This window comes from Eutrema salsugineum, unplaced genomic scaffold, assembly GCF_000478725.1.
Source record: "Eutrema salsugineum unplaced genomic scaffold, Eutsalg1_0 scaffold_6, whole genome shotgun sequence".
NCBI lineage: Eukaryota > Viridiplantae > Streptophyta > Magnoliopsida > Brassicales > Brassicaceae > Eutrema > Eutrema salsugineum.
The window spans coordinates 5,355,872-5,376,494 of NW_006256547.1; the positions used below are offsets into that span (position 1 = coordinate 5,355,872).

At 38.1% G+C, this 20,623-nt stretch overlaps 4 protein-coding genes and 1 pseudogene across 7 annotated transcripts; 4 read left to right on the top strand and 1 right to left on the bottom strand.

Moving 5' to 3' along the window:
* Positions 1 to 1,989: 1,989 nt before the first annotated feature.
* LOC18013465 lies at positions 1,990 to 3,349 on the top strand (annotated as a pseudogene).
* A 635-nt stretch (positions 3,350 to 3,984) lies between these two features.
* On the top strand, positions 3,985 to 5,362 carry LOC18013466 (malonyl-CoA:anthocyanidin 5-O-glucoside-6''-O-malonyltransferase). Its single transcript, XM_006395211.2, has one exon. The coding sequence runs from the start codon at positions 3,992 to 3,994 to the stop codon at positions 5,348 to 5,350; it is 1,359 nt and encodes a 452-aa protein (XP_006395273.1). The 5' UTR covers positions 3,985 to 3,991; the 3' UTR covers positions 5,351 to 5,362.
* Positions 5,363 to 8,124: 2,762 nt separating this feature from the next.
* Positions 8,125 to 9,700, top strand: LOC18013490 (ninja-family protein AFP3). The gene is made up of 2 exons (XM_006395212.2): positions 8,125 to 8,971; positions 9,286 to 9,700. The coding sequence occupies exons 1-2, from the start codon at positions 8,461 to 8,463 to the stop codon at positions 9,579 to 9,581; spliced, it is 807 nt and encodes a 268-aa protein (XP_006395274.1). The 5' UTR covers positions 8,125 to 8,460; the 3' UTR covers positions 9,582 to 9,700.
* Positions 9,701 to 12,676: 2,976 nt separating this feature from the next.
* LOC18013491 (exocyst complex component EXO70E2) lies at positions 12,677 to 15,369 on the top strand. The gene has a single exon (XM_006395213.2). It carries the CDS (start codon positions 13,180 to 13,182, stop codon positions 15,178 to 15,180), a length of 2,001 nt encoding a protein of 666 aa, XP_006395275.1. The 5' UTR covers positions 12,677 to 13,179; the 3' UTR covers positions 15,181 to 15,369.
* A 463-nt stretch (positions 15,370 to 15,832) lies between these two features.
* LOC18013492 (protein RIK) lies at positions 15,833 to 20,419 on the bottom strand. Of its 4 annotated transcripts, none has more exons than XM_024151130.1 (12): positions 20,263 to 20,419; positions 19,919 to 20,111; positions 19,642 to 19,743; positions 19,530 to 19,564; positions 19,358 to 19,433; positions 18,918 to 19,034; positions 18,768 to 18,845; positions 18,352 to 18,445; positions 18,114 to 18,231; positions 17,470 to 17,989; positions 16,315 to 16,549; positions 15,833 to 16,152 (listed from the first exon to the last, which is right to left on the bottom strand). In XM_024151130.1, exons 1-12 carry the CDS (start codon positions 20,340 to 20,342, stop codon positions 16,070 to 16,072), a joined length of 1,731 nt encoding a protein of 576 aa, XP_024006898.1. In that variant the 5' UTR covers positions 20,343 to 20,419; the 3' UTR covers positions 15,833 to 16,069. The 4 variants fall into 4 exon arrangements, 2 of the variants coding, with proteins under 2 accessions (XP_024006898.1, XP_006395276.1); XM_006395214.2 differs by having other exon boundaries at positions 16,315 to 16,552; XR_002897630.1 differs by having other exon boundaries at positions 15,925 to 16,152; positions 16,315 to 17,066.
* Positions 20,420 to 20,623: the final 204 nt, after the last annotated feature.

The following is a 20,623-nucleotide window of genomic DNA, read 5'->3' on the forward strand; positions in this document are numbered from 1 at the left end:
TGGAAATCTGATTTGAAGTATACTAGCATCTCATAGAATAAATCTATAATGTGTAGACTTCACATAATTAGGTTTTTGTGGGTGACTAAATTGTATGGAATCGGAAGCGGAAGCGTTTGAAAGCGGAGAAGCGGATTTTCAAAAAAATTAGAAAGTGAATATGGGTTGGAAACGTTTATATATAACTTAAGATTTTTCTATAGTTAAGTTATCGTTAATCTTTTTTTTTTTAAAAATACCTAGTCGAAGGAAAAATGACAGTAAAAAAAAATAAAACAGTGCCTCAATTGAGCCAAAATAATAAAAAAGAAATGGTAAACAACACTAAAAAAAGCACATGGAAAAAATTAGTCATCTTATTCCTTTAATATCTCGTTGGACCAAAAAATAAATCGACGACAATGTTTTCAATTTTTCACCACCGATGTTTCCATGACTGAATCGTGCGCTTCCATCGCGATTCTAAATGACTCATTTGGAGAATCGCGATTCCAAGACGCTTCCGCACGATTCCGCTCACGCTTCCAATTCTGAAGCGGGAATCGCATGTACTTAGGTGATTCCATGCTAGGTAGGTGGGTGATAGAAAAATTTTCAAAAGATTATTAAATGGCAATTTTATGGAAAAAAAAACACATGTTTCGATCATTTTTACCGCGTTGACCGCCTTCTTTTTTACCGCGTCCCTGAGCTCACTCGCTCACTCTCGTCCATAAACTTAAATCCTCTCTGGTCGCCACGCTCCTCCACTATCTCCCACTCGCCGGGCGTCTCGTGTGGGACCCAAATGACACTAAACCATCCATCGTCTATTCTCCTGACCTCCAAGATGCCGTCTACGTCACGGTATATTTGACAAAAATTTCCGATAAAAAATATGGTCGGAAAAATTCCAACAGGTTTCCAAAAAATTTCTGAGGAGCATACAAAATTTTCAGAATTTCTTCGAAAATTTCCGACGAAATAATTTAAAAAATAATGGTTTGGAAAAGTGAACAATTTTTTTGGTCGCTTTTGATTCTGCGATCGACTCAGTCTCAAGCTGAATTGGACTCCTTGACGAAGCGCATCTTCACGGCAATCACACGTTTCCAATGGTCTTCATCGGGATCAGGCTATACTTCTTTGCTTTTTGAAATATTGATCTAATTAGTGGTTAAATTTTTAACTTTTTTATGTGCGTCTTTCATTTTTTTATATAATTATCGGATATTCTTTCTTTCGAAACATTCTTACGAAACATATCGGATATCCTTTCTTTCAAAAAACAAAAAAAATATCGTGCGTCCGACCAATTCAACTTTCAAAATTTTAAATATAGGTAAACACAAGATATCTTGTTAGTTGTACAACGGATACTGATTGGAAAGATATTGATTTCTATGTAGCAGAATGGATATGAATACCATAAAAATATAAATATTTGTTTCCTGCCTATCCTTAGCCTCCATAATAAGATTTAAAATAAGGGATACCGAAAATATGGAAAACAAAGATTAAGTTTATAATTTTGGTGAGTACTACAAAGGAATCCATTAATCATATGTCCTATACATGGAACTAAATTTAAACTTACACTAAATTTTCAATTTTAAAACTATCAATCAATGTATGTCTGTATATTAGAACCTAATTAATATTACTTTTTTATTGGAAAATTTAATTATACCAAATTTCCATCCTTAATATTAAAGAAAGACTAAAATAAGCCGACAAAAGAAAGGCTAAAATAAAACCTAAAAATAGAAAATTTGAAAAGAGATATATACTATTTGTTTTTTTTTAAATCTATCTAAACATTTCATCGACACATGTCAAATTTATCTAAAGTTGACACATATCTAACATCAATGTATATCAATGAATATCAGAGTAACATCAATTAACATATATACTTAAGTTCAATATAAATAAGACTGATTCTTGCAGTTTGATATACTAATCTAAAGAATCCAAACTAGGACTACTTAGTACTTACATTCTCCATCGATGGCTCTAAACGTTATCAAGATCTCTCATATCAGCCCCTTGTTGGATTCATCCCGAAAATATCCGTTCATTCTCCCACTCACTTTCTTTGACCTAAGGTGGCTAAATTTTCCTCCCACCCAACAAGTCATCTTCTACAAACTCTCCGAGTCATCTCGCGAGTCTTTCTACTCTGTTATCCTCCCAAAACTTGAGCAATCTCTCTCAGTCATCCTCCGCTACTATCTCCCTCTCGCTGGTCATCTCAAATGGTACCCACATGATCTAAAACCGTGCATCGTCGTCCTTCCCCACGACACTGTCTCGCTGATAGTGGCGGAATGCAGCGATGCAGATTTCTCCAGTGTTTCAAGCAAGGGGTTACGTCCCGCGAAGGAGATACGTCCACTTGTGCCCGAGTTACTGGTTTCTGGCGACTCACCAACGTTACTTTCTCTACAAGTAACATTGTTTCCAAACCAAGGGTTTAGCATTGGTATGTATCCCATCATGTCTTTATGGACGCCATAACAGCACAAATGTTTATCAAATCATGGGCTCACATCTGCAAACACGGAGCTATGGTCTTACCAGAGGATTTAACTCCGTTTTTAGATCGTACTGTCATTGATGTCCTGGATGGTTTGGAAGAGAAGATGTTGGAGTTTCTTCCGTATCTTTCGGAGGACAAAGACAATGCAAGAACCCTGAAGCTACCTCTCACGGAGGAGACAGTCAGACAGATGCAGATGTTTATCGGATCACACTTGAGCTGACTTTAGAGAACGTCAAGAAACTTAAGGAACAAGCCAAGAACGAGTCAAATCGTCCTCACCTATCAACCTTTGTCGTCGTGAACGCCTATCTCTGGACCTGTTTGGTGAAGGCGCGTGGAGGTGATGTGGACGGACCGGTGGCTTTTGTATACGCTGCTGATTTCAGAAACCGGTTAGGCCCCTTGGTTCCGAGGACATACTCAGGGAACTGCGTGTTTGCGATCAGTTGCTCAGGATATAAAGCGAAGTCCTTTCTGGGAGAAGATGGTTTCATCAATGCAGTTGAAATTCTTGGCGATTCGGTTAAAGGTTTGGGATCACGAGGGATTGAGGTACTCTTTGATTTATTTGTGAACAGAATGAAGAAGAAAGAACATGGTACAGAAGTTTGGGGCGTTTCCGGATCAACCCGTTTTTCGGTTTACGAGTCCGATTTCGGATGGGGAAGACCGGTTAACAGTGAGATTTTGAACACTGACCAGAGTCAGCTTCTTTCGATATCGGGGATGAGGGATGAGACTGGTGGCGTAGAGATTGGCCTGTGTTTGAAGAAAAGTGAGATGGATGTTTTTATTTCTTTGTTCCAAAATGGATTTGAGAACTAAAAAGTTTTAGTGGCTTTTGATTGTGAGAATTTCTCGTGGTGACTTGTTTGAATCTTTTATTTATTGTGTTTCCCAACGAATTGCGTTTTATATTGGATAGAAATTGCAAATTCGTTTATGATCGTGTAGTTGGAAGCAATAATATGTGGACTTCACAGGACAGAAGCATTAGGTTTTTGTTGATGATAGAATATTTACAAAAGATTATCAAATGGCTTTTTTATGAAAGGAAAACAAAAAGCACAGTTTTCTATCTTTGCCTACAATCTTGCAAAAGATAAGGGTCTCATTCATTTGTTCAAACCTTTAGTATATGTGATCTAATTGTTGCAAGTGTTGAACATTTATGAAAATCTTATGATATAAAATTAGAAAAAAGAAAAAGAAAACCAGTAAAATAGATTAGCTTGTTCTACTTTATATTTATTTTTTTTTGCTGATGAATATCATATACCGTATACACCCACCGGTTGGGTAAAATATGCAATTCCTCATCAAATCTAGCAGGTGGTTGATTTTTCTTGGGAGAGAAGTAAGTAAAGACCACAACCTCCAAAGAAGCTTTACGCCTGCCTATACATAGTCAAACACTCACAAATCAAAAAAGTCAAACAATACAAGTTCTGACTTTGATACCGAGACATGGTGCATTCCAACTCAACCGTTAACAATCTCGAGGTGGTCCGAGTTAGCCCACCACCACCTTCAAACTCGCTCACACTCCCACTCACTTTCTTTGACTTAGGTTGGCTCAAACTCCATCCCGTTGACCGCCTTGTCTTTTACCGCGTCCCTGAGCTGACTCGCTCTGTCCTCGTCAATAAACTCAAATCCTCTCTCTCCGCCACGCTCCTCCACTATCTCCCACTCGCCGGCCACCTCGTGTGGGACCCAAATGAAACAAAACCGTCCGTAGTCTATTCTCCTGACAACCAAGATGCCGTCTACGTCACGGTAGCTGAATCTAACGGTGATCTCTCCCGTCTCGCCGGAGATGAGCCTCGTCCCGCCATCGAGTTTCATCCTTTAGTCCCTGAGTTACCGGTTTCCGAAGAATCCGCTCGCGTTCTCGCCGTTCAGATAACGTTCTTCCCAGGCCAAGGGTTTTCTCTAGGCGTGACCGCACATCATGCCGTTTTGGACGGGAAAACGACAGCCATGTTTCTCAAAGCATGGGCTCACCACTGTAAACAAGAACAAGATGCTCTACCACAAGATCTAATCCCTTCTTTAGATCGTACGGTTGTCCGAGATCCAACCGGAATCGAGACAAAACTCTTGAACCGTTGGATTTCGGCTTCCGGCAACAAACGAAGCTTAAAGCTGTTTCCGTCCAAAGAAATCGGAGCCGACATTTTCCGAGTCACGCACCGGTTGACTCGGGAGAACATCCAGAAGCTACGCGAACGAGTCGAGACCGAGTCACGAGACGGAGCCGAAAAGCTTCGTTTGTCGACTTTCGTCATCACTTACGCTTACGTCATAACATGTATGGTGAAGGCGCGTGGAGGTGAACCGAACCGGCGCGTGTGTATTGGTTTCGCATCAGATTTCCGGTCCCGGTTAAACCCTCCGTTGCCGTCGACGTTCTTCGGGAACTGCATCGTCGGGTCGGGAGATTTCGACGCGAAGGCAGAGCCAGTTTTGGAAGAAGGAGAAGGGAAAGGTTTTGTCTCGGCGGTGGAGAGTTTGAGCGGATGGGTCAACGGATTGTGTCCGGAGAACATAGAGAAGAGTATGCTTTCGCCGTTCGAGGCGTTCAAGAGGATGGAACCGGGTAGACAGATGATTTCGGTTGCTGGGTCGACCCGGTTGGGAATTTACGGGTCGGATTTCGGGTGGGGAAAACCGGTGAAGGTTGAGATAGTGACGATCGACAAGGACGCGTCGGTTTCGTTGTCGGAGAGTGGAGACGGAACCGGCGGTATTGAGATTGGTGTTTGCTTGACGAAAGATGACGTGGAACGTTTTGGTTCGTTATTTTCCCGCGGGTTGAAATAAAGATGAAACATTTTTGAGAAATAATTGAGTTTTTTTACATATCTAATGAATAACTTCATAAACTTTTTTAAGTAATATAAAGACTCAAAAGGATGTCATTTTTCTTTACTAAGTATGATCGTTCATTGACATCTACTAAGTATGATCCGATTGTGTCTTTGCGTATATGATCATTAGAAATCAAAAAATTGAAAACATAAAGAAACAATCGTCACATTTCCTTAAGAATCATCATCGATTTTTTACTACATTTTTAGATCACACAGTATATCAAAGTTAAAGAGTGGGTGGAAGTAAAATGGGCTAACACCAGTTTATCTTAGTTACTAACAAACTGAAGCCCATTACCGGATTCAAGCAAATAAAATTCTTCGGGTCTGGTAGACCAAATACAAACGAAGTCTCTTACTCTTCTCCCATTTGATTAAGTAATCAGTGATTAACAAAAATTAATCAATTGGTATTTAGGCTACCAAAATCTCTATTTGTACCTTTATTATAATATACAATGTGCAATTAGGTTGGTATTGACATGCAATGCATATTGTTACTTTTGGACAATGTCTTTTCGTTTGTTGGTATATTTTGGGTTTGAATGTACCAAAATAATTCTGTATATGCATTTCTTGACGGGATTATTTATAAATTGTTAAATTCGAATAAAAACAGACAATAAAGCATTATCTCACTGTGAGAATAAACCATAATCTCTTAATTATCTCTTCTACTTCTAGAATTAGTAGTAACAATGTCTTCTTATATAGTAACCAAAGAATTTTGAGATCCTTTCTCATCATAGGAATTAATTGTTTTAATTATAGTACCACACATTAAAGATTGAAAACACAATCATCAAAAATGAAGAAACCACTTTTTCTGAAGAAATTAAAAACACCTATCATGTGTAACCTACATAAGTTAGTGATGTAGTACTAAATTAGACGTAACAAAATATTGGAATTTAGATTATATTAGTTGAGTACCTTTTCTATATCTGAATAAAATCGCTTTCCATATATTTCCTCTGCACTTTATAATTTGGTTTGATTGATTGGTTTGCTTAGCTGTTGTGAAGCAATGGGAGAAAGACACGTGTGTGACTGTCGAGAATGTAAACGTGTCAAACACCCAGAGGAAAGACGTCGATAGATTTGTACAAGTTGGGTTAAAAGAGTAAATGGTTATGGGGTCCATCATCTGATCTCTTGTCGATTTCTTGCGTGTTCTCTGGAGATTCTCTTGCTCCGTAAATTCACGAGTATCTTTTCTTTTGTTGTAGTCAAATTCCATACGTATCTTTCACATGCTTTGTCTTCCTTTCTTTTGAGTTTTGTTTTGCCTATGATCTACTCTTTTGAATGGTGGATTGGTTCGTGTGTTCGGCGTAACCTGAGAGGGAGATATATTTTGATTACTTAACTGAAATCAGTAATATAAAATAAATATCTAAAACTATTATTTCATGCTCGATGCATTTTTTTACTGTAAATTTTTATGTTCATTGTTTCATGATTCAATCTTAGTTAAATAAAACATGTTGACGATAAAAAAAAAATAAACATAAAAAGCGAAGGTTCTAAGAATTATGTGTTCTGAAACGGATCTCCATTAGTCCTGTTCGCTCTATTTTATTGTTGAATATTACTAATTCGTTCAAATATTAAAAAAAAATCACATAGTCAATTATGTCAAATATTCGAGTTTTGTACTTTTCATTTTTAAATATATTAGAGTTTGTCAAGTTGCGTTACTCTTAAACTTTAAACTATATGAAGAAAAGAAAAGCTTCTATCAGAGCAAAAATGAATAAAAAGCGACAGATAGGAACAGCCCAATTTCCAAACAAATTTCCACGTGTCAACTAATCCCCAAGGGCCAAAGAGAGAAGAGAAAGTGAACGTAGTGGGACACGTGGCGAAACAGAAGATCATGTGATTGGAAACAGACACAAGGACACGTGACGACCTGACGCTGCGACATCCCATCCTGCGAGACGACTACCATTGAACTTAAGACACGTGTCCGGTTTTGGTACGAGTAGGCCTGAACGTTCGGATATTCATTCGGGTTCGGTTCGGATAATTCGGTTTTTCAGATTTTCGGTTTTTAGATTTAAAACCCATTCGGATATTTTTGGAATTTCGGTTCAGGTTCGGTTATATTCGATCGGTTTCGATTCGGGTTCGGATATCCAAAAAATAATAAAATTAAATAAAAATAATTATATTTAAATAAAATTAGTTAAATTCAAATAAAATTTGGCAAAATTTTTAAAATATAATTAAAAACTTAGTATGTTTAAATTATTTTGGATTTTTCATCATTTTCAGAATAAAAATAATTCATATTTTGGATTTATAATTGTAATTTTAAGTTATTAAATCTAATTGTAGTTAGTATTTTGGGTATATAATTGTATTTTGGATATTTCGGATATCCATTAGAATTTTTGGTTCGGTTTGATTCGGTTTTGGTTTTTCGAATTTAGAAATTTAAAAACCGTTTGAATATTTTATTGATTCGGGTTCGGTTTCTCTTTTTCGAGTCAGGTTCGGATAAATTTTTCGGGTTCGGATAATGTACCAGGCGTAGGTACGAGTCTGGCTTTTAATTTCACGATCTTTGATTTTTGGAAAACCACGTGGTGTCCTAAAGTCCTGACTCCTGAGGGCAGAGTCTTCCACGATTCCACGTGGCATTAATGCACCAAAGAAAGGGTATTATGGGTATTACCGAATAGACACAGACAGCTTTTTGATTGATTTTCTCACTTTTTTCTTCTTCTCTTCGTATCCATCTTATCTCTCTTCTCTCTTCCTATCTAAATTCTCTCGGGCTCTTAATTTTTTGGATTTTATTTTTGTTTCGTAATTTCTAAATGTTCGTTCGAGATTTGTCGGAGAAAATTTCGGTAAAATGTTGAATTTTGTGCGATTTTTTTGAATAAAAGGAGAGGTCGTCATCTTTTTTCTTTTTCTTTTCTTCTACTTCGCAAATTGAAGAATGGAATCTTCGAAAATTTGATATTTGCTCTTTTCTTGGGATTTGAATGCTTTTTCATACCATCAGGAATCTGTTCGAGTTTCCAGTTTTTCTTCTAAATCTTAAATATGTCGGAAGCTGAGAAAAGCCGGAATATTCCTCCCCGACGAACCCCTCCTAGAGATCTGTTGCAGAGGTTCATGTCCAAAAACCAGAAACTATCTGACGAAAGCAACAACATGGAAGATGGAGAGGTAGAGATTGAGCTAGACTTGGGGCTTTCTCTAAACGGCAGGTTCGGTGTGGACCCACTCGCGAAGACGAGGCTCACGCGGTCTTCCTCAATTCCTGATTTCGTGGTCAACGATAGATCGGAGCTGAGTAGGACTTGCTCGTTGCCGGTGGAGACAGAGGAGTGGAGGAAGAGAAAGGAGTTGCAGAGCTTGAGGCGGCTCGAGGCCAAGAGAAAAAGGTCAGAGAAGCAGAGAAACGTGAGAGTACTTAGAGAGAAACACAAAGCTGGAGGAGGAGGAGGAGGAGGAGGAGAAGAGAAGATTGTAGAAGAAGGATCTATTGGATCCTCTGGAAGTGGTTCCTCTGGTTTGTCCGAACTCGATACCATCCCTCCTCCTGTTCAAGGTACCCACCAATTTTCATCATCTTACATACTTTCTCTGGTCTTTTAGGATTGAGTTTTTCGGTGGGGTTTCTGTTTCTTGTTTAGATATTTGATTCTCCAGGGTACCAAATCTTGAATCGTTACCTTCTATGATGATCAAAGTCGTATTTTTTAGGGTGGATCAGTTGTTTAACACGCAAATGCAACTTAGACATAAACCACATTGTTGTCAAAAACACAAAGCTAGTCTTATCTTATTCTAGGCTTTGTGACATTTCCGTTGGTGTTTTGATTTGGAGTGTTATTGAGATTCAATTTTTGCTTGTGGTTGAAGCAACAACAAACAAGCCCATGGAAACAAGTCCTTCAAGTGCGCAATCTGTACCGGAGAATCCGGCAGGCCGAAACATCATAGAAGACATGCCATGCGTGTCAACAACAGGTGATGGACCAAACGGGAAAAAGATCGATGGGTTTCTGTATCGATACAGGAAAGGTGAGGAGGTGAGGATCGTGTGTGTGTGCCATGGAAGCTTCCTCTCGCCTGCAGAGTTCGTTAAGCATGCTGGTGGCGGTGACGTGGCACATCCTTTAAAGCACATCGTTGTAAATCCATCTCCCTTCTTGTGACCCTATATGGTCTCTTTGGGACAGTTTCTCTTTACTCAAATTGTTTGTATCGATTCGAAACAAAATGTTACAAATTCTAATATCTTTGAGGTCTATAAACAGAAATTAAATTTATCCAACTCCCTGATTTCAGATTTTATACGTAAGAGAATAATCTAAGTCGTTCTTGCTTAGTTGGTATGTGGCATTGTAGGAGATCGATTTTCGGCTTCTACGAAATAGCAACACAAATCTTCTAAAGGTTGAAATGTCGAGGTTATAATCCGGTCCGTCTAAGTTTTACAAGTCGTCATGTTAACGTATCAGCCGGTTCAATGGAGAAAAACCAACATATGGTGAATTGAATCAGAGAGATGTGGCCGTTTTTTTTTTCTGAACAAAAGGGGAAAAGAATCAAGATTTTTAAAATTATTATTGGAATTGTAATCTCTGTTGCGTTTATTTCCTATTTCGTAGGATTATATATGGTTTTAATGTTTGGTTTAATTTGTTTTCTAAGATTAGTTGTTGATTTATTAATTTCCTTTTTTGAAAGAAGAGAAATTGTACTTGTACCAAAGTTTTTTTCAAGAAGAAAATTAAGAGTTTGGCTGGTTTAAAATTACGCGGGTTTGATAATTTGTGGAGCGAATCGGATGGATATCCAAACGAATACGAAGCAAATATAGATCGGAAAATCGTTGATCCAGGTGAAAAGAAGCAGATTGTGAATAACTTCAGAAAGTAAAAATATCTACTCTGTGCCTACTTCGATTGATTAGTTTTTACTTTTTTTTTTCTTTGATAAAAATTTTCGTTAGTTCGGTTTAGTTTAACCAATTTGAACAATAGAACTAACTCCTAACGATTGTTCAGAATATTTTACAAGGGGAAGCATCAGAGCTTTTCAAATATGTTTGTGCATGCTCCTTGTCCAGAAGAACCTTATGACTATCAGCGATGATATCGCTGTTACTCTTTGTAGTAATTTGATCATTAAAAAGAAAAAATAGTTGGAAAGAGTGTTGCGTTACGAACCTATCGATCCAATGTGGCTGTGCCGTGGCTTCTTTCATTTCATATCAATAATAACTTAATAAGTTATCTAAATTACTGTTGGTTTAACTGGTTAGAGTAGAGTAGCTAGTAATGTTTTATAGCTACTAGACCCGAGTTTAACTAGTAGATGCTACAAGCTCATCTTGAATAAAAGAACACTATTGGCCAAATACTTCCTGATTGATAACTTTCTATATAATAAAACAGGAAGGGACTTTCTTTCTCCTTTCAAAACCAAATTACAAAACCCTTTTGGTTTCCTAGTTCAAAGGGACATTTTTTTTTTTTTTTAAAACCGTTATTTTTATTGATCGCAACCGATTACAAGAGCATGGATTAAAACCATACAGATACTGTTTTTTAGAAATTACAGAAACCTGTAAAGATTGGACTTTTTTTCTCCTTTCAAAGAAATTTTAATTGAAGTCAAAAAGATGGCTTCACCAATAATTCAAGTTTCTAGGAAGACCAACTTTGAAAGACAGGATACTTATTCTTGAATTTTTTGTAACGTATTCTTTAAGTTTTTAGAAAAGGTCCAACTGTTGGTTTAAGGCATTCTACTAAAATATACAATCCTCTATTACAACAAATTGTGTTCCTTGGCTTCTAGTTCCATCAGTTTACATATCTATCTTGTGTTTTAATTATGATTATTATGTGCGTGACCAAAAAAAAAGATTGTTATGTTATAGGATTTTTTTTTTCTTTGATGATGATATCATTATTTTCCATTTGTTTGTTTATACCGATTCTTATATCTTTAGATTTTTGTAGTTGTCAGGCTTTAAAGATTGGAAGACCACATTATTTTATGTACTTGACTTATGAAAGTCAATCAAGTTATCTTCCCATGAAAGAAGATTCTAAGCTTTTGACTAGAACACCTTAATTTTATCATATATACGTGAGTACAAAGTAAAGTTAGTTTTTTCTCCATAAAAGAATTGTCGCATAAAACAAAGAGACAATTTTTCCTTCACAAGTTCCCTAAACATCTCCACGAACTCCATATATACATTACTTTTTATATGCTGATTAATCAAATCCTTCATATTTTTTTTTCAAGTAATTACATTATGCAACAAATTCACATAGGATACAGACTCAATAATGATTTGTGATTCCCAAATGTAACGAATCTTCTTTGAGTGAATCAGTTTTCTTTAATTGGTGAAGCATGGAGATCCCAACGGCCATGCTCTGTTTCATAGCAGGAATGCTTTCACTATTACTAACTGCCGAATGACAGGTAAATTGAAATGTATCCTATTGGTTTTAAAGGAATTGAGAGATTTGCACATTTATAAGGTAACGTTGGTGGCTGATAATGTGACAACGATGACGATACATAATGTGGTCCGTGATATTGAGGTGTGTGATCTACGTTCGATAAGAGCTTTTTGGCGAATATTATTGTTCGAATGATCACGAAAAACTGTGATTACACTCGAGATCCATAGCTCAACTTGAAATATGTACTATGGAAAATGCAACATTGAAATAAACTAAAATTTCAAACATAAACATCAAATCTTAAACTTAAATGAAATTTTAACAGTTGTCTAATTCTGCGGATGTCAATGACTCATGAGAAGTAGTCATCTAGTAGTTGTATTATAATGCGAAATCTACAATGATGAAAGTTGTAACTTGTAATAATAAGCTTGACCCTTTCGAGTTTCCACCATGAAATAAATTAATTGGTTGTTTTTCTTATATATTACTGTCTTCAACTTGCGTATGTTCAGTCAATTTGCACGATTACAACACCACTAATGTTGCATTATCACTTCTAAGGTCAGATCTACTAAAATGCTTGTTAATAATTTTTTTTTTTTCCCGCATAGAAACATCCTCATCGAAGATTTATCATTTTCATTTAATTTTTGTAATATTTTTTTGGGTGCACTTGCTCAGAAGCCGAGTGTGTTTGGCTTTAGCAAGGTAAACAAATAGTTAAAATCCAATGACTCTATTAAATAATTGATTGTGGATCAACAATAGTACAGCGTCGACATTTCTTCCGTTGAATCTTCTTCCTGTGTTGTGGAGGAGGTCGTCTTATTGAGAGGAACAAAAAATTAGTCCAAAAACCAGAAAATAAGGCAGTTTTGAAGAGCACGGAAAAAAAAAACAAAAACAAAAACAAAAATTGGGTGAGAAGGCGTTTTTCCGGGAAAATTTGTTCCCCAAGAAAGTCTGCATTTTTCCAATCAGAGTTAGGCAGCGAGCGATCTTTTAAGAGGGTTTCCGTTATACCTAATCCTCCGTACGTTCCTTCTCTTACTTAATTTGTTCTTCACCAATCTCACTCTGTTTCCCAGATTTTCTAAAAGATCTCTACTTTATGAAACTTTCCAAGTGAAAACGACCTTCTTTAGCTAAAGCTCTCAGGCCAAAGCCTCAACCTTTCATGTCGAGCTAAAGTTTTGTTTTGATTCTTCTTCCATTTCTGGGTTTTTGAATGGTTTCTGAGAATTAGGGATTAAGAGCTTGTTTGTTTTAGGCTTTAAAGTTTTGGATAAGCTTATTTGTGCAATTAGTGATTTTTTTGGAGATGGGAGAGTTTGAGGTAGATGGAGAAGAGAAGTTGATTGTTGCTGCAAAGTATCTTGTGAAGGAGCTTAGATCCGGGAAGAGCCTCACTAGAAATGCTAAGAAGGTTTTGGGAAATCTCTTATCAGAGTTATCTCGTGTGGTGGTCTCTGAGGAGAGAGACGAGGAAGATGAGATAGGTGAGATTGAGCAAAGGCTTAATGTTGTTAGTGAGAAGATCATGACTCGGGAGGTCGATGAAACGATGATCTGGGACTTGGGTTCAGATGAAGGCAATGAGTTCTTGGATGCTGTGAATGAGTTGAGAGTTTTGATTGATCGGCTTGACGGTTCTTGTGCTATGGGAAAGACTGGAACCGAGGAGCTCTCACTGAGAAAAGCTCATGATGTTCTTCAAACGGCAATGGCGAGGCTGGAGGATGAGTTTAAGCATCTGCTTGTGGAGAACAGATTACCTTTCGAGCTTGAACACGCTTCTTTCCGGTCAAGTGAAGCGGACCATGGTGTGGAAGAAGGATCCTTGGCTTCTTTTGGTGCTGCTTCTACTGAGGATTTGATTCTTGGAAGCAGCAACAGTAGGAGAAACTCAGTGGAAATCGTGGTTGATTTGATTAATCCTGATGTTATACCAGATCTCAAGAACATTGCAAACACTATGGTTGCTTCAGGGTATGACCGCGAGTGTATCCAGGTATGTACAATGGTTAGAAAAGAAGCGCTTGACGAGTTTCTCTATGACCACGAGGTCGAGAAGTTGAGCATCGAAGATGTTTTGAGGATGGATTGGGCTACATTGAATACAAATATCACGAGATGGGTTCGTGTTATGAGAAACATCGTGCAGGCATATCTCGTGAGCGAGAAGTCTCTAGACAGTCAGGTCTTTGGGGACCTAAACGAGCTCGGTCTCACATGTTTTGTCGATACAGTGAAGGCTCCGGTGGTGCAACTGCTCAACTTTGGTGAAGCTGTGTCTCTTTGTCCACGACAACCCGAGAAACTGCTCAGGGTTCTTGAAATGTACGAGCTAGCGTCCGAGCTTTTACCAGAGATAGACGCGCTGTTCTCGGATCATCCCGGTTTATCAGTAAGAACAGAATACAGGGAAGTGATGAGGAGACTCGGAGACTGCGCAAGAGCAACGTTTCTTGAATTCAAGATTGCCATTGCTTCTGATGTCTCAACGCATCCATACGCAGGAGGAGCTGTTCACCCACTTACAAACTGGGTAATGAATTACCTCACGGCTCTAACTGATTTCAGCAAAACGCTTGACTCGCTTCTCATGGAACACGACGATGTAGAAGATCTCACAATACCGCCATCTCCGGATATCATCAACCCCTTGATGGTCGAGGAAGAGTCTACCTACGAAAGCTCTTCTTCACCGGATAAATTTGTGGCGATGAAAAGGCATTTCTACTCCATAACCTCGGTTCTTGAAGCCAACCTTCACGAGAAATCAAAACTATACAGAGACGTCTCTCTGCGACACATATTTCTCCTCAACAACATACACTACATGACCCGGAAAGTGCTAAAGTCTGAGCTGAGACATATCTTCGGCGACAAATGGAACCGAAAACATACATGGAAGTTTCAGCAGCAAGCAACGGCGTACGAACGAGCCACCTGGCTCCCTGTCCTGTCCTTCCTCAAAGACGACGTGTCAGGCTCTGGTTCAGGCTCAGGCTCTGGTTCAGGCTCAGGCTCAGGCTCAAGAAATTTGCGCCCGAGGGAGCGGTTTCAAGGATTCAACGCTGCGTTTGAGGAAGTGTACAAGGCGCAAACCGGGTGGTTGATTTCGGACGAGGGGCTAAGAGAAGATGTGAGGACGAAGGCGTCCATGTGGGTGATTCAAGCGTACTGGACATTTTACAGTAGGCACAAGAACAGTGTGAGTGAGAAGCATATTAAGTACAGTACTGATGATCTTGAGAAGCTCTTGTTGGATCTCTTTGCTGGTTCTTCTAAATCCTTGAACAATTCTTACAGAAGGTGATCAATTCGTAGCAGTTTGTGCAATAGTTTTGTGGGTTCATCTGAAGTGAATCGGATGATAAAATTTTATGTTATTAGTATAGACATGTATACATTTGTTTCGTTTGTATTGAATTTATTTGATCTTGTAATCTTTATATTCATCATTTCATGAATATGTAACTGAAATAAAAGAAGTTTTTTTGTTGTTGTTGTTGTTGGTTGGCTGGTCTTTAAGAAATATAATTAGTTTTGGAATTATTGTAATCAAAAGAAATTAATGAATTAATGAATTGTTGTAGTAGAAGCGACAAGTCAAAAGAAATAGTCTTGACCATGTGTCCATATCTCAATTTGCAAAGGTCTATGGTCAACTCCACGACTGTTCATGCAATCACGCCATACATATACAAATTGATAATATTACCAATTTGGAATTTTTCGTTGACAAAAGATAAAAAAATAATTTGGACGTTTCTTAATTACACTGTCGGTCAAGAATATTATTTATTTATCTGCAACAATTTTTTTTTCCGGTATGAAAATCAGACATGTGATTGCCTTATACAGTATTTTCATCAACTCGAAGTTTAAAATATCTTTGATCCATTGGTAAATATATAACGATAATCTACAAAAATTTGTTTTTCTTTATATCTATATATTCACAGGACTGTTTTTGGAAAAAGTAAGCTCATCTAATAGAATTTGCAAGACTTTATATAATCTCTAATTAATAATGAGTGATGTATAACTTAGGAAAGGCTTCTCTGCCTGGCAAGACAAGTAGCTAGAGTCAGTAGGAGGTCAAATAAACAAGACCTCAAAAATTCTATTGTTACAAACATAGAGATTGGCATTTTGTTTTTGCCAGATCAGATGGTTCCATCATCTACTGCTACTTACAACTGTCACGATCTGATTATCAATGTCTCGTCAGGATCGTCATCATCCTCTTCATCATCCCCATATTCCATCAGCTTAACTAAAGTATCTGCAACATCAGAGCGTGATTGATTATGCTTAAGTTACTGTTAACCCCAATATACATATCACAGTTGTATGCAAATCAACAATGATGGAAAAAACAAGGGACAGAATGGACTGTTGGTGGTGGAATGTGGAGTTTTTCCAAGGATTAAATCCTGATCGATACCTGGAACTGGATTTGGTTTCTTTACAGTGATGCAGTCTTCCTGTAATCTTGGAGGTTGCGTTGATGGTGCAAATCGCGGTGGTGGAGGAAGCATGCTTCTCGATGATGTTGGGATGATCTTTGGGGGAGGAGGAGGCATCACAGATCTTGGTGAAGGCAGCGACCGCACTCCATTTGCTGATGGCTCAACTATACTATTCTTTTGAGTAACTTCACCTGCCATTGCTATCTCCAACTGCTGCAACAAATAATAGGAATAGAACATCGCCATTTACACTACAAAAGTTAGATAAATGTTTTGGCAGATAAAACGTGACCATGCAAATATATAAAATAACATTTTCATCCAAATAATCACAGCTCACTGACTCCTAAAGACACAAGTTAAAGAACAGAGGATAATGTAGCTCTTTGGTTCCAACAGCGCCTAAGATATGTATATATTGGTTAAATTCATGATAATTTTCTCTAACTTCATGCAACAAGTTACATTGATTGGAGATACAAACTATAAATCAAGCGCATACTTCCATAGATAGGAGCCTAATGCCAGCCTAAATGCAAGGAACTAAACTGCCGTAGATATATTGGATTATGCAAAGATGACATGCACGTCATCATGCAGAAAAGGGAGACATGTCATGACTGTTAAAAGACGTTCATAAAGTCTGGATAAGGTTCTGATTCTAATCGCCAAGTCGAAGCAAGAATGACTGCAACAACCACATGGTGCCTCCAATATTAAGAATACCCTGTGAAACATGCAAACCAATGGCCCACGGGTCCAGAATCAGCTAGTTAGCTTCTTAGAAGTTCAGAAAAATACCTGGAATAGTAAGGGAAAGAAGTCAGCACAGAATAGAACTTTCACAGTGAAACTGAAAGAATGCATTACGAACCATGAATTTTCATGATTCTAAGGTAAATCACATGATAGACTGTGATTGGCCAGTAAAACTTTTAACAATCAGGTTTGAAACCTTTAGAAGCACTTAAAAATGCAAACACGTACCCAAAACTTGCAAACATCGTTTCAAACAGCCACAAGCATAAGTTCTCTCATGGTAACTTAGTTATGGAAGAAGACACTAAGGGTTTCCACCCATCCATATCTCTGTAAAAAAGCCACCGTGAATCCAGAAAAAAATCTGTTACCTGTTTGGCTTTTGCTGGGACTTTAGAATCAGCTGGTAGCTCCTGAAACTTTCGCTTTTGGGGTGGACGCCTATCCTTTTCCTTATTTGAAATATCACTTGGCTTCGATAAGGACGTAGCTGTCAACAAAGTAGGGGGCACAGTGGAGATAACAGGAGAAATTGATTGCTTAAGGACTTGAGCAACTTGTTGCAGTGGAGTGGCTTGAGGGTATATTCCGGCATACCCACTATAGCTAGTTCCCCCAGCCACAGGCTGTAAGTAATTGACTGGACTTGGTCGCAAGTGCCCACCATTTGAGATCACTGGAGGCTGCAACACTGGAAACTGAGGATAAAGAGTTGTTGCCGGAGGAACTGAAAACGGATTAACAGCATTTGGCGGCGATATGATGGGTAGCGATGTCATCAAACCATATGTTGAACTCAAACTTGGCTTTTGCTCGTTGTCAGCACTCGGAGCTCCAGAAAGCAGTTGCTGTGGTGGTGGTACTGCACCATACACCTTGCTTGAGGAAACCCTGAAACATTTTTTAGGACCACCAAATACAATTACAGATCAGCAAATGAATGGAAAAAAAAACATAAGGAAAACATGCTTTTGATCAGGCAAAGTTTGAAAATATTCTGGAAGATAATATAAACCTTGAAGCCCCGAATTCTACACTGATTGTATCCATAAGATTCTCAGCTAAACGTTTTGCATCGTCAATGCTCTTTGGATTGCTGCTAGACAAAAGTAGATGCAATGGTTGCAGTGCTTCTGCAATAATGCGTAAAAAACAGGAAGCTTACATAACATTAACAATGTGATCCAGATATTCTTTCATAAATAACACCACCATAAATAGACAAAGACAAACATAAATGAGGCAAATATTACCTTCACTATGTTGGTTTTCAAGGCTACCTGAACCACGCCCTCTTAGTACAACGGTTGCTCCTGTTTCATTCATAATGTGATTTATATACTGATCCTGCATGTAGAAAAGCCAACCACCAACAACACAAAAAAAGTTCTCTCCCGGTTGCACGGAGATGTCGGAGAGAGCTTAAACATTAGTATCTCTCGAATTCATTGATTAAGACAAAAATAATGCAAGTGTAAAATAAAGATGAAAACCTAGACCAAATCGTAAGCACTTCTACTGATCCTTTTATACAGATTAAGTTATAAAATAAGGAAGGGTGATGAACTATTTCATAATATACATTATATTCACCATATCAAACTGTATATTCAGTTCCTTTGGCGTAATTAGAAATAACGGAAGGTAAGAAATTGAAGGAAAGACTCACATTAGGCCCACGAATACGAGCAGCAACATTAGATGATGGGTCAGCTTCAAAACCCAAATACACGCATGTGCTCAACATCTGGAAACATGGTTCAGTTTATTGCTGCCCCGATTTCATAAGTACAAAAAAAAGAAGTGTCCCACTATCTACCTTGACCGTCTGAAAACCAACCAACCCGGCCTGTGAGTTTGTTTTCTGTTTCATCATCTCCTCAATCATAGCTGCTGCACGATCAACGGCTAAAATACGCTCTGCAGTCTCTTTTAACTGCAGTTGTGATAAAAAAAAAAAACATAAAAAACTAGGCCAAATTCTCAAAGCTCAGAAGTCATATAAAGCTTCTCAGATTTGGGTAATACAGAGTTTTTTTTTCAGCCAGAAGCGTTTTACTTTATGTCTATCACATCCATGACATCAATCATATTTCAAAATCATCTCGACCATTATCATACACCATTATTACCAATGAATTTCCAAAAACAAAGAAGCAACTTTAGTCACGCTGTAAAGCACACATCCCCAGCTTATTAGCCTAGTCCTTTCAATTCCCATTGAAAATTGTTCTGTTAATCTAAAAAAGGATAACATACATGGGCAGCAGCAGATATGTGAAGATATAATGGCTTTTCACCATCAGGAGGTGCACTTGGAAGACGGTACTTGCCCCTACAAAAAAAGTTCATTAATCCAAATTAGAAAAATAAAATTTCTTCTCCGTGAAATAGATGTCGGAAAAAATGCTAAGAAGTTCTTATCACAAACCTGGTAATCACCACAGCACCAGTAGACCTCTGAATCTGCAAGGCGAGTAGATGCTAAATACCAGAGAGGGGAAAATAGTATCTTAATAATATGCACAGAAAATCACAAATACTTCTTCTTGAGTAGAGCGTTTGGTAAGCTTGTGCCTAAGAGAAGCCTCAGCATCGTTGATAACAATCTCTCGCGCTATGGTCAACTCATCTTGGATCTTAGGCTAGATTGACAGGAAAAAATATAATGACACCAAATTAATCAGGACATCATTGAGATCACAACAATACATAGCATCTAATGCCATGCTACATAATGCAACAGCTAATTCAGAGAAAAGTCGAATTCCAAAGTACTTAAAGGCAAGACCACACCAAAGAGTGTAAGCGTTTATTTACTTGATTAACTTGTGGAACTGATGTAGTTTGTTGAGGGAGGGAAGAAAGCGTTTGGAAAAATGGCGCCACAGACGCAGAAACTGTGTTGTTTAAGCAGGAGATAGCAGGAACATTGCTTAAAGGGAGTAATCGAGGAAGCGCAACTCCAGCTGCAACAAGTTGCTCCGCAGGCTGATCCCACTTTCTCTTTCTCCTGCAAATTGTTTGAAGCAGCAATCCAGGGAGTAAAAAATCAATCGATGTCAAACAATTAGGAACAAATTCAAATGGCAAGAGCAACAAACAAAATAAAAAAATCTCAATTTAGCTGATGATTGAATGGTTAGCAAGGAAAAAGTCGGTACCTTTGCCTCGTCCGAGAAGCATCGTTCGCTGTAGCCTCATCGGTCGGAGAAAGCCTAGCCTCAAGGCGATCCCCGGTCATCTCTTAGGCCTTGTCCGATACAAAAGTTGGTTCCTTTAGGATTTCACGGCTACGGAGAGAGAACACCAATCCCAGAATGTGTCAATTCAACGATCAAGGGAAGGCAAATCGGACGGCCTAAAACTATTTGATCTTACAAGTTAACCTGCTGGGTCCCATTAGAAAATTTGGGCTTCAATTAATAAAAAAAAAGTGGGTTAATTGGGTAGATAAATTAAAGTGTTTTTATTGGGAAAAAGAAAGTCCAAAGCCTAAACTTTTGAGCTCAAGTTCGTCACTTC

Coding starts and splice junctions, on each gene's coding strand:
- LOC18013466 (XM_006395211.2), top strand. CDS start 3,992: ATGGTGCATTCCAACTCAACCGTTAACAATCTCGAGGTGGTCCGAGTT.
- LOC18013490 (XM_006395212.2), top strand. CDS start 8,461: ATGTCGGAAGCTGAGAAAAGCCGGAATATTCCTCCCCGACGAACCCCT. Junction 8,972..9,285: donor CATCCCTCCTCCTGTTCAAG/GTACCCACCAAT, acceptor TTGTGGTTGAAG/CAACAACAAACAAGCCCATG.
- LOC18013491 (XM_006395213.2), top strand. CDS start 13,180: ATGGGAGAGTTTGAGGTAGATGGAGAAGAGAAGTTGATTGTTGCTGCA.
- LOC18013492 (XM_006395214.2), bottom strand. CDS start 20,342: ATGACCGGGGATCGCCTTGAGGCTAGGCTTTCTCCGACCGATGAGGCT. Junction 19,744..19,918: donor CAGTTCCACAAGTTAATCAA/GTAAATAAACGC, acceptor CTGTCAATCTAG/CCTAAGATCCAAGATGAGTT. Junction 19,035..19,357: donor ACATATCTGCTGCTGCCCAT/GTATGTTATCCT, acceptor TCACAACTGCAG/TTAAAAGAGACTGCAGAGCG.